Genomic DNA, 12,895 nt, shown 5'->3' with positions numbered 1-12,895 from the left:
CAGTTAGATGAGTACATTAACCAACAAACTTTGGTATTACTAATTAACAGGAAAGGATGTCTAACTGAAGGAAACAGCATATTTCATACCACCTATCATTTCAGATAAGGGTCCACTAATAACTTCTTGGCCAGATATGGGTGCCAGTAAATCTCTCCCCACCCTCTAAGTATGTGATTTCTCTCTCCTGAGAGAGTCTTGCAGGGTAATCTCTAAAGGCACCTAAAAGGAACTGGAGAAAAGGAGGGAAGTGCCTATCTCATAAGGTCATACAGGAGACTGGTCTCAGAAATAGAAACTTAATCAAAAAATAAAACCTTAATGCAGTTTGTGCTTGCTACATAGAGGGTAAATTGAGTCAGCAGAAGATTTGGGCTTTCAGGTGAATTCACAGGTCAATAATACAATTTTTGCAATATCTAGGCTTGGGCACAAATAACTGTAATAATGAATAACAATGATAAAATTAATTTTATAATTATAAAAAATTTATATAGCACCTACTATGTGCCTCTACCCTCTGAGTTCTCCAATGGTAGGGTGCAGGTCTGCTCATTTTCTATCTCCATCCAGAACCAAACTTTCAGGGTTATTTCTCCCCCCATATCCAATGATTTGCCAAGTCCCATTATCTCTGTCTCCATATCTTGCCTCCATCTTCTCTGCCCACAGGGCAAATCCACCCAAGCAAAGAAAGAATTCAGGGTTGCTAGAATTCAATTCTCTTCCACCTGTGGACCTCTCCAGTCCATATGACTCACAGTACCAGTATAATACCTGATAATAATGACAATAGCTAACATTTATATAGCACTGACTATGTGCCAGGCTCTGTGCTAAATGCTTTACAATAATTATCTCATTTAATTTAGTTTGGGATGAGGCCCAAATTCTCATTTCTACAGCATAGCTCTGGGCTTCATTGTTCCCCAGTTCCAGCTCCTGAAGTTCCCAGCTGGCTCCAAAAACTCATCACTTTGCTTTGCTTTGCTTTTCCACCCAACATCTGAGGCCTCAATTGTAGCCATCTGCTTCCCTTTCCTCAGGGAAGGGTTATAGCTCTTCCAGTGAGACAGTCAGATCCCACATGCCTCTGGACTAGTTAACAGAATTCAACCTGCCTGTAGACTAGAGGTAGTTTAGCTTATTTGTGTTTTCTCCTACATGTTTGTGACTGAATTGAAGCAAATCATCCTGAAGATATTTTTTGCAGCTGACTAGCTATCCATGTTGTCTGTTTTTCCCATGGAGCTAATAGCTTTGGATCTCAATACATTATCCTTATTTCTGTGTCCAGTTATCTTTGCTCCTGGATGTCATTTCCTAATGGGCAGCTCTGGAAGTCAGGAGAACTTGGTTCAAATTCCAGCCATACCCCCATTAATTAGCCTATGCCTTCTTACCCTCTCTGTATCCCAATTTTCCCATCTGCAAAATGGGAATTATAGCTCTTGTCCTGATTGCTTTAGGATCTAATGAGACTCTCTTCCATAGGTGTGAAAGTGTTTCAAGAAACCTAAAACCCAATACAGACTAAGGGGCTTCTTGGATTAATTATTTACTCATTGGCCAGATGTCATCATTGAACTCCAGTGGCTTATTATGTGTGGCTATATTGTGGAACAAATCTCACCAGCCCAGAACTGGGAAGACTCTGCAGGTTCAGAGTCCCTGGGCTGGAGTCACCTCTGCCGCAGAGATGCATGGTTGCCCACTAGTTGGGATGTTTCTCTCTGAGGTTCATAATATGTGTTTCCAGGGTGGGGGCAGAGTGGGGAAGGAATTTGTCCCAGCAGTGTTGTAAGAGGCATTCAATAACCCTTTCTTTGGAGTTCTGGCAGCTTGGGATAGCAGAGCCCCATCTCTTCCATTTGCCTGGCACCAAGCACTAGGGAGGCCAATTACTCTCTAAGGACACGTGGATAATTGGGGAGATAAAAAAGGCTGTCGGCAGACTATTCTAAGCAAACCTGGTTGGGTGCTGCCTTCTTGAGTGTCTGCCACACAGGATTAGCATTTGAAAGACCTCTCTGTACTGGGGGCTGGAGCTGGCACCACCCCAGCACTGCTGCCTGGAGACTAAATAGAACATTAAGATTTTGATGCCAAGAAAATGTTTTCAATCCATTAGGGTTTGGGTTATTTTCTGTGTTTACTAATTCTAGCTACCTACTGACTTCTCCAGTAAGTACCGTGTGGCTCAATGGACTGTGTGTTCAGGAGAGATAGCTGGAGGGTGGCTTTTTGTGTTGAAGACACAAGAAAAGATTCCCTGAAGAAGGAATCTTTGTAACAGCCTAGTAAAAGCTGTCTCCTTGAAAGGAGATGGGATCATAGCATTTCAAACTGGAACTTTTAATACAACACTTTTTGCTTTACAAATAAGGAAAATGAGGTCCAGAGGAAAGTGACTTGCCCAAGGTCATCTAGATAGCTAATAGCAGAGCCAGAATTTGTTGACTGCATGATTTTGGAAGTCCTGAACCCCTTTAGCAAGACAGGGATCAATGCATCACTCCTGGGCTCCATGCCCAGTCTGCAAACCTCTTGGACAGGATTCCAGGTGTCCCAGGGGCCAACCAGAGCCCCTGCAGCATCTCACTTACTCAGAGACAACATTGAGTCTGTTACAAACAAAATTCAGCTGAGAAACAGCCAAGAAGTAGGAGAAAGAATAGAAAATGAGGCAGCTGGTGTATTAGAGGCAGAATGAACCCCGAGCTGGATTTTGGGAAACCTGAGTTCTCTGCTCAGTCAACAGCTTGTAATATAATACCTTGGGAAAGTCTCTTTTCATCTCTGAGTCCCTTAGAGTTTCTTCAATTCTAAAATGAGATTGACCTAGAACCTGGGGTTCCTAAACTTGTTTGTATCAAGGACCCCTTGAACAATCTCATGAAACCTATGCATCCATCTTCAGAACAGTGTTTTCAAATGCACTAAATACAAAGGAAACCAATTATACCAAAATAAAGTAATTTAAAAAATTGTTAATGAGTTCATGGTTTATCAATGGTAATAGCTAGCATTATATAGCACTTTGTAAGTAATCACTGATTCAATTCTTATAACAACCCTGAGAGATAAAATAGTATTATTGTCTCTCTTTAATAGATAAACAAAATGAGACAGGTGGAGGTTAAGACTTGCATTAGACCAAGGGGAGGTAGAGAAATAAACCAGACTTGGCTCTTGCTCTCAGAAAGCTGCCAGTCTAGAAGAGAAAATAAAATAAAAATAGAAATAGAGGTATTGCTATATAGTGAAAAGAGCCCCATATTTGAAGTCAGCTGGGTTCCAAACCTAGATCTGCCATTTACTATGTTGCCATGAGTAATAATAATGATAATAAAAACATCTGGCATTCATGTGGCACCTGGCAACTAGGCAACACAATGGATAGAGTGCCAGTTCCTGGAGTCAGGAAGACCTGAATTCCAATATGGCCCCAGACCCTTGTTTCTGTGACTTCATTGGGTAGCTGCCTCTAACTGGAATGCCTAGTCCCCAGCCTAGTCTGTTGAAGTCCTACATGCTTTTAAAGGCCAGGATCAAATGCCATCTCTTCCTTAAAACATTCCTTAAACCCCACAATACGGACCAAACTGTCCCAACTCGGAACCCCCAAAACACCCTCTCTGAACCTCCCTTATGATCCATGTCCCAATCTGCCCCGAGAGTACACAAAGTGGAGAGAGTCAGGATAGACCCAGTTTTGAATCTTTGTCCTCTGGATAATAGGGAGTCACAGAAGGTTTCTGAGTCTTAAACAGGAGTGATCCAGAGTTCAAGTCAACAAGCATTTATTATAAACCAGGTGCTGGGCTAAGCACCAGACAATAGAGCTAGTTAAAGGTTCTTCTTTCATGAGTCCCTCTTGCTGGGAAAGCTATACGATGTCCAGCCCTGGGGCTCTAGCTGGCCTCAGGCCTGTTCCTGGCTCCAGGGTCCCAGCTCTGCCTCTGTAGCTCTGAAGGAGGAGAGATTCCCACATGCCCCAACTTTGGGCAATGGCGGTAGATTCCTCCAGACCTCCCTGTTTCCAGGCAGGGGATTTCCTGAGCCAAGAGGCTGGGCTGGGTCTTGGCTGAGCCTCAGAGAGGGGTGTAATTACCCGACTACAGGGAGGGCGTTGAGGGCGGCATTAGAGGGGCCTGTGAATCAGCTGCTCATTGGAAAAGTGGTGGCTGGCAAAGTCAGGGCAGGAGTGAGGACTCTGGCACCAGCCCCTGCAGCCCCCACCAGGCACAGCTCCCAGAGTCCTGAGGCTGGGCTCAGACATGGCGCAGTCTGCCCTGTGCTCACCGGAGAGAGTGTCCACTCCTGTGCTACCTCTCATCCCTGGTCCAGCTCTCCCTATTTCTCCCAAAATGCAGATGTATACATTGAGACACTGATAAATCCCCCGAGTCACAGACATATTTTCACACACCTCCCCTGGCCTCTCACATACTCAGACTCATCATAACCAAATCCTCAGCTTGGCAGGCGGGCAGGCAGGGGCAAGAAGGGTAGAGTAAGCTGGTAGGTGAGTTTTGGCAAGCCAGCAAAGAAGAGGGGACAGGAAACAATCCACCATTAGGCAGTGCTATACAGTAGAAAGAACAATGGACTTGAGCCTTGCCAGCTACTACCTGTATGACCCCAGGAAAGGTTCTTACCTTCTCTGGACCCCAGTGGTCTTGTCTATAAAAAATACAGGGATTAGACTATCTCAACCTGGGGGCCTTGGATAGATTTCAGGTGGTCCTTGAACCAAAAAAGGGAAAAAATTACATTTTTATTTCAGTATCATCAGCTTCCTTTGTAATCAATCCCATGTATTTTATTTTATGCATTGATAAGCATGATTCTGGGAAGGCTTCACCAGACTGCCAAAGAGGTACATGACCCAAAAAAGGTGCTTGAGGACCTTTAAGATCCTTCTGACGCTAACTGATCCTAGGATCTCAGTTCCAAATTGTGCTCAGCCTGGGTTAGCAGATGGAGCCTTGATAGGGCTGTCATTAGAAGTCCTAGGTTGGCAGCAGGTGATGGGACCTACCTGAGATCTGCTGGGTACCAGTGGGAATGGGACAGCCTCCCGCTCTGAGGTGTGTTCATACTCTTCATCAATACCCACCAGCATGTGTGCTTGCTTGTATCCTGAGCCCCCACGAACCCATGCTTATGACTCTGCTACTTGTCCTCAGGGGCCACCAAGGACATGGGGAAGATGCTTGGTGGAGATGAAGAGAAAGACCCTGATGCAGCCAAGAAAGAGGAAGAGCGCCAGGAAGCCCTTCGGCAGGAAGAGGAGGAGAGAAAAGCCAAGTATGCCAAGATGGAAGCCGAGCGTGAGGTCATGAGACAAGGGATCCGTGATAAGGTGAGAGGGGCCCCAGATAGCCAGACCCCAGCCCTGCCCTGGCCAGCCTGCAAAGACCTTGTGGGACAGTGAGCAAGAGAGGGTCTGATGGCACGGGCTCAACTAGGACCCTGGCATCCTCTGTCCCAGCAGCCCAGAAGCCTAGTTCTCTGGGGATACAGGCTCAGGAGAAAGGGGTCCTGAAGACCAGCCCCACACTGTAGCTTAGCCAGAAAGCTAGAACTAGAGTTATCACCAGACATGCAAGCTCCCTAGAGAGCCATCGCTCCCCCAGCTCCTGGGCTGAAGTTCCAGTTCTTTGTTGTTGGCTCCCAAGTGACACACATAACTGGAAATTCGGAATGGGGACGGGGTAGGGAGATGAATGTCATACTCTCCCCATCAGGAGATGCAGGAATAGTTTTGTTTGTTTTTAAAACTCATTTTTATTCTTAAACACCAACAAGACAGGCATTTCCATATAAAGAGTAGAAAGGAAAAAGAAGATTCTATGTGAAACTATAGCTTACTTATCTTTCTAAGTATATAATAAGTTCAGCTTGTAGTTTTCCAAGCTACTTTACTTGTCTAGACTTCTCTCTGGCTTTCCTTCTGTCTTCTCTGCTTTTTTCCCCCTTTCTTTTCTTTCTCTCCTTTCTCTATCTTCCACTTTACCTTTTACTCCATAACTATTACAATGGGAGAGACAAGTCAGAGTAGATCTTCCTGAGGAAAAGGTCAGCCTTCTGACTGTCAAAGTATGCTTCCATTTGACATATGTATAGCCACATTTATCTGTATATGCACACTTCTAGACAAATAGAGATTTTAATATCTGATTATATTTATAAGTATACATAATCCAATTTTTCTATTTCTATATCTAGTATTATTTACATACATGTTGCATAATATGTAGATTATATGAGTAGTTAAATTTATGTACTGTACACATGTATAGTATAGCACATGTGTTTCTATGTATATGGGTATATATATGTAGACATGTATAATATTCAAATGGAGAGAGAGAGAGAGAGAGAGGGAGGTAGAGACAGAGAGAACCTCACCATTGATAGAGGAGGAGAGGGAAATGGGGAGGAGAGAGAGAGAGAGAGAGAGAGAGAGAGAGAGAGAGAGAGAGAGAGAGGGAGTGAGGAAAGGGAGAGAGACAGAGACAGACAGACAGACAGAGCCTCACCAGATGGAGAAGAAGAGGGAGAGAGGGGGAGATGGGGAGGGGGAGGGGGAGAAGAGAAGGGGAGAAAGAAGGAAAGAAAAACAAAGGAAAAAAGTGAGGAAGGAAGGAAGGAAGGAAGGAAGGAAGGAAGGAAGGAAGGAAAGAAGGAAGGCAGGAAGTAGAGGAAGGAAGGAGGGAAGAAGGGAGGGAGGGAGGAATGAAGGGAGGGAGGAAGGAAGGAAGGAAGGAAGGAAGGAAGGAAGGAAGGAAGGGAGGAAGGGAGGGAGGAAGGAAGGAAGGAAGGGAGGGAGGGAAGGAGGGAGGAAGGAAGGAAGGGAGGGAGGGAGGGAGGGAGGGAGGGAGGAAGGAAGGAAGGAAGGAAGGAAGGAAGGAAGGAAGGAAGGAAGGAAGGAAGGAAGGAAGGAAGGAAGGAAGGAAGGAAGGAAGGAAGGAAGGAAGGAAGGAAGGAAGGAAGGAAGGAAGGAAGGAAGGAAGGAAGGAAGGAATATTGAAATCCTGGGTGCTGAACTGGCTTGGTATTTTGTCTGAGTTTTTCAGGGCATGACTGAGTACCTCTCACCCAGACCCAACGCATTCCATTTGATCCAATGGTTTCCCCTCGTTCCAAAATGGTTAAGGACTTTTGGCACTTGCCATTGAGTCTCGATTCAATCTCTGGGGAAGGTAGGGGGCAGCTTACTTAATTACTTTCTCTGGGGTAGGAGATGATTCATTTGACCTTACAAAAGAGTGGGCAGGAAAGGAGCCCGGGAAGGTAGATTGGGACAAGTTTGTACAGGCCTGAATGTCAGCCTAAGGACTTTGTCCCCTGAATCGTGGGGAGCCCTGTGTGTTTCTGAGCAGGGAGGGCTGTGATCAGAGCCATAGCAGGAAGATTATTCTGGCAACCATCATAGGCTGGATTGGATGGGGGAGAGGAGTCTGGAGACAAGATTAGGAATTAATTGATGCCTTAAAAACAGGCACAGACTTTGCCTGATTAGGACCATTAACCCTGCAGGCTTCCTGCTGATAGAACAGGATTAACTGTTAGCCTTAGTGCTTGTTCCTGGAGGAAGCCAGGGGAAGGAGCTGGCCCATGGCTTCGCCACGACCTCTGCGAGGTCTACACCACTTGACGTTACTGCTTCTAGCAGAGCAGCCTTGGCACTGGGACTCAGAGCAATGGCTGTCCCTCCCTCTCCTGCCACCTGCCGCTCCTTCTTATCCCAAGCCAGCAAGGGTTATCTGGAGACATTTTCTGACCAGCGTCCTCCAGGCTTCTCTGCCTGCCCCTCTCGCTAGCTTGCAGGCCTGAGTTCACACCAAGGTTGGCTCCTACAGGGATCACAACTCACTGCTGGGAGCAAGATCAGAGAGTCTTCTTTTATTTTTTAAGCTGCTCAATAAATAACTAGGAAAACACCTACCAGCCACCAGCCTACAGCAGCAAGTGCTGGAAAAAGCAGCATCCCTGCCCTGGGGAAGGTTAAGGTCAGAACAGCCCAGTTACAAAGAAGATGAGCAGCAACACAGACAGCCCTGAAGAAGAACGCTCTGTGTGTGCTTGGGCAAGAGTGTCCAGACCCATGTGCATGCCTATCTGGGTGTATTTTTGCACATATGACTCTCTTGATGAGGACCAGGGCCATAAAATGGCTCTCTTCTAGGACACTTACGCTGGAAAGAGCTCCAAGAGCCGGGGCCTACTGGAGCCAGATCCAGGCCTTCCTTTCCAGTAATGTGGACTCTAGGAAGCCCACTATGGAAGAGCCAAGCCTGGACTGGAAGCCTCTTTGGGGAGGGCTCAGGAGGGAAAGCTCAACATACACTTTGGTGACAATCTGAGAGAAGCTGATCCTCAAATGACAGAATGACCATTTTCTGTACTTATACGACTCAGCTCTGTTGTTTTTTTCTTTATTTTGACCTTTTTTTTTCATTTTTCCTGGGTTATACATGTATTATTATGCGACATACTTCTCTATTGGTCATTGTTATAAGAGAATACTCATATAAAACCAAACCCCCTGAATAAAACCATAAGTAAATGAATATGAAAAATCATATACTTGATCTGTAGCCATCTGACTCCCACAGTTCTTTCTCTGGAGCTGGACAGCATTCTTTGTCCTGTGCCCTCACAATTGTCCTGGATCATTGAATTGCTGAGAGTAGCTGAGTCTATCCCAGTTGATCATTCCACAGTATTGCTGTTACTGTGTACAGTGTTCTCCTGGTTCTGCTTATTTCACTCTGCATCAGTTCATGAAGGTCTTTCCAGCTCTTTCTGAAATCATCCTGTTCACCATTCCTCACAGCACAATAGTATTCCATCACCATCATACATCACCAGTTGATGGACATCCTCTTATTTTCCCATTCTTTGCCACCACAAAAAGATCAGCTCTTCTCTTCTCTATCAAATTAATTGGCCAATCAATAAGCATTTATTTTTTTCTAAACCATTCCCTTCTATCTTAGAATTGATGCTAAGTATTGGTTTCCAGACAGAAGAGCACTAAGGGCTAGGCAATGGGGATTAAGTGACTTGCTTAGGGTTACCCACCTATGAAGTATTTGCAGCCAGATTTGAACCTAGGACCTCTAGTTTTCAGCCAGTATTTTGTTTTCAAAATGTTTTCAGCATTTATTATAAATGCCTAGCATGTGCGAGGCACCATGTGCTAGGTCTTGGGGATAAAAAGATAAAGGCTAGAATCCTTTGTGTTATCTTCTGCTCCCCACTCTCATTCACCCCACATATCCAATCCATTGTTTCTACCTTCACAACATCCCTCTTGGGTCTATTTCTCTCCATTAGCATTAGGCTGGCAAAGAAAGTAGAAGCTAGGTGGCGTGATTAAGTGAATCTCTTCTAGTGCACCTGCACAAGATTTAGAATCAAGAAGACCTGAGTTCAATACTTCCTAACCCTGTGACCCTGGCAAGTCACTTAGCCTCTCTATGTCTGTTTTCTCATCTATAAAATGGGGATAATAATAGAACTTTCCTCAGGGTTATTGTGAAGATCAAATGAGTTAAAATATGGAAAAGGGGTCTGCAAACCTTAAATTGCTCTGTTGTTGTTGTCTGACTCTTCCTGACCCTGTGGACCATATTGTCTGTGAGGTTTTCTTGGGAAAGATACTAGAATGGTTTCCCATTTCCTACCCCAGTGGAAAGTGCTATAGACATATTAGCTATTCATTTGAGGCCAGAAACTCAGTACCCAGTTTCTTTCCTTCTCTTGCTGCCTTGTCCATTTGGTGCTAAGTGAAAAGAAGGCCCTAGGTGGCTGGTGGTTTGAAATATGCTTCCAAACAAGGGCAATAATTCCAAGTCCTTTGTGGTTTTCAGATTTCCTTTTCTGTACAGCATCAAAAATCTGGACAATTGAAACAGTGATATGAGGCATAGGATCCTATCCTAGAAGTCAGGAGGTTTGAGTCTTCTCCTGTCCAGACTGAGACTTACTGGTTGTAAGAGAGAAGAATATGCAAAAAGAAGAAATGGCAAAAGAGAGGAATTAGATTCATTGAAGCAATGGGGGGAAGGGTAGAAAGGAAGTGACCCAGAATTCCAGGGAAAGAACAGAGGCTGAGGGGAACTCAGAAACTGCCACTTCAACTGGATTCCTTCAGTTGAGAGCCTGACAAGTAGATCTCAAAGACTGGAGGTTCCCCTTTGGACACCAATGGCTTTCCTAGAGATCCTTGGAAGTTTTCTCTCTAACTCAGCTCAACATAGTAGATTGGACTTTGAGAAAAGCCATCTACTGAGGAAATTCTCTCTAAGGATTTCCTCCACCTCTCTCTCCCCAATTGTCTTGAACTTTAGCAATAACCAGATTAGCTCAAGAATAGGGACAACCTGCAGCTGACCAGAAAAGGGGTCAGAGTTTAGAGGCAGCCTTTAAGGATTCCTGCCACCCACTTTCCTTATTCAACCCTCTTATTTCCCCTTCCCTGATTAAGGAGTTATTATAAAGATCAGGTCTGCCTTCTTTCTGACATCAAAGAAGGGGACTGAAGATTTAGGGAGAATCACATCTCTCCCCAAAGAGGAAGATAAGCTCAAGACTGGGGTCAGGGAGTGAACCAGATCTCAAAGGGAAAGTGGGAGTTGGGGTATTGGGAGGATCCAGAGGCAGGAAAGTCTATCCAGCCTCTCAACAATAGCTAAGACCAAGAATGGGGACAGTGGGTCATTTCTCTAAACCCTCTCCTCCAGTGCTTTACTGCTACCTCCCAAACCAAATTTCCGAGGAGACATACGCTGTCCCTCAGGGAAACAAACTGAGGTTGTCTTCACCAAAAGGAAGAGAGGAGAAGATCAACCTTTTCTCCCCTCTCAGTCTCTCAACCCCTTCTCTCCCTCTCATTCAATTCACCAGTGTAAGGGGGAGTAACCTCCCATAAGGGCCCTATATTACATGATGCTCGCTCTTTTGTGACACCTTAGACAATATATTCTTATGGACACATTGATTGACAAGTAAACTGTACCTTGGAAACCTGCTTCCTTTGGAGAATGAAGAAGTGAGACTATGTGGTTTCAAATGGCCCTTCTCATTCTCATTCTAATTTTCTATGATTCTGTAATTCCATAAATCCCAAAGCAGTAGGACTGGGGCCAATTGGTTTTGTCCTCTTATCATCCATAATCATTTAGAGCAGTTGTCAGTCAGTCAGTCAGTCAATCAATCAATAAACACCTACTATGTCCCAGACACTGAAGATACAAAGTCAGAAAAACTCAGGCCTTCCTCTCAAGGAGTAGTTGTGAATGGAGAAACTAGTGAATGACCTTTTGCTGTGAAAGTTGTTGCTCTGTCTGGGACTAAAGAGCTCAGCTCGGGCTGACCAGAGGATTGTCCACTGATAAAGCTCATTTCTCCTACTATTCAAAACCTAACTGAGCAAAGGATCAGGGCATATGGGCACTCAGTTAAATTAACTGGACTCAATTGACTACATAATTTTTTACTCCAGCTTGAATGATTTGCTCATTCACATAACAGTTCAGGCTGTTGTAATTGCTGTTATCAAAATTCAGATGGCTGTGGACGCGCATGGTATTACCACTCCTGACATCTGATAATAGAGAGAGACCAGAGAGAAATCAAGTTTTGATTTGTAGAGAAAGGGTTAGATGGGAGAAAAGTGACCGGGCACTTTAGTGTTGTTCTCTACTCATCCGAGGCCTTGTGAGTTGCATAGAAGAAAGGAGCATGGAGGGGGAGATTAGGAGCCATTTACTCAACACAGTTTTACTCAGAATCTTTTCCAGTTGAGGAAGTAGTACCCTGGGAATACTTGCCACAGTTGGGAAGTATTCTAAGAAATAAAATGGGCTTTTAACCATAAGTCAGATATGGGTTTTTGACCATAAGTCAGGTAGGAATGGAGCTTGAAAAATCAGATAAGACAGCACAGGAAAGGAGAGTTTAAGAGCAGACGTGGGCATCTGTTACCTTCCAACAGAAGGTAGTTTTTTATAACCATTGGAAAAAAGGGCCATAATATGTATGACCCTGGGCAACCCTTGTTGCCTAGCCCTTTGCCTTAGAACCAATGCACAGTATTGATTCTAAGATGGAAAGGAAGAGTTTAAAACAAAAAGAGGGGGGGCATAAGACTCCTCAGATAGAGAGAGACTAAGTGTCCCTCCCCATTGGATAGTGGTGGATACAGTAATAGATGACCCTGAAGATACCATCAAAAATGATAGCTAATTGGCAGCTAAGTGGCTCAATGGATAGAGAGTCAGATCTAGAGATGGGAGGTACTGGGTTCAAATATGGCCCCAGACACTTCCTAGCTGTGTGACCCTAGCTGGGATTAAGTTACTTAGCCCTTGCTGCTCTTCTGTTTTGGTATTGATTAAAAAATGCAAGGCAAAGCTATATATATATATATATATATATATATATATATATATATATAGAGAGAGAGAGAGAGAGAGAGAGAGAGAACAATAAAATTTAGTAGGAGATTGAAAGAGTTGCATAAACAGAACTGTAGAGGCTTACTAATCACAGCATCATTAGTGAATGGTGACTAGAATATTAGATGGCTCTGAGCATAGCTGGATTGCTAAAGACCAACCAGAGCCCAGTGGAGAGGAATACGGATATAATACCCAAGAAGGGGCAGTAGAAAGCAACACCTGGCAAGAAACAGACCCAGAAAACATTGGCAGCTCTTCAGTGGTAGAGGAAAGAGATGCCCCATGTAGCCTGTGGCATGGCTGTGTGTTCCCTGCACACACTTGGGCACTCTAGCTACCCAAGTTCCCTATCTGTGTATGCCTCACATCTCCATGTATGTCTCTTGTCCTACTGAGGATGTGTGAATAGGTGGGAG

The 12,895-nt window shown here is 44.5% G+C and overlaps 1 protein-coding gene across 2 annotated transcripts in view; it reads left to right on the top strand.

Annotated features, from left to right (window-relative positions):
* CPLX1 (complexin 1) overlaps positions 1 to 12,895 on the top strand; it is a 111,686-nt gene that overhangs the window by 69,847 nt on the left and 28,944 nt on the right. For both annotated transcript variants that reach the window (XM_007496962.3, XM_007496961.3), the window contains exon 3: positions 5,193 to 5,368. In XM_007496962.3, coding sequence (XP_007497024.2) covers positions 5,193 to 5,368 — 176 coding nt within the window. The remainder of the gene's footprint in view (positions 1 to 5,192; positions 5,369 to 12,895) is intronic.

The sequence above is a fragment of the Monodelphis domestica genome, chromosome 6, assembly GCF_027887165.1.
Source record: "Monodelphis domestica isolate mMonDom1 chromosome 6, mMonDom1.pri, whole genome shotgun sequence".
Classification (NCBI taxonomy): domain Eukaryota; kingdom Metazoa; phylum Chordata; class Mammalia; order Didelphimorphia; family Didelphidae; genus Monodelphis; species Monodelphis domestica.
Note: the sequence above shows the minus strand (reverse complement) of the source record. Positions and strands in the feature narration are given on the sequence as shown.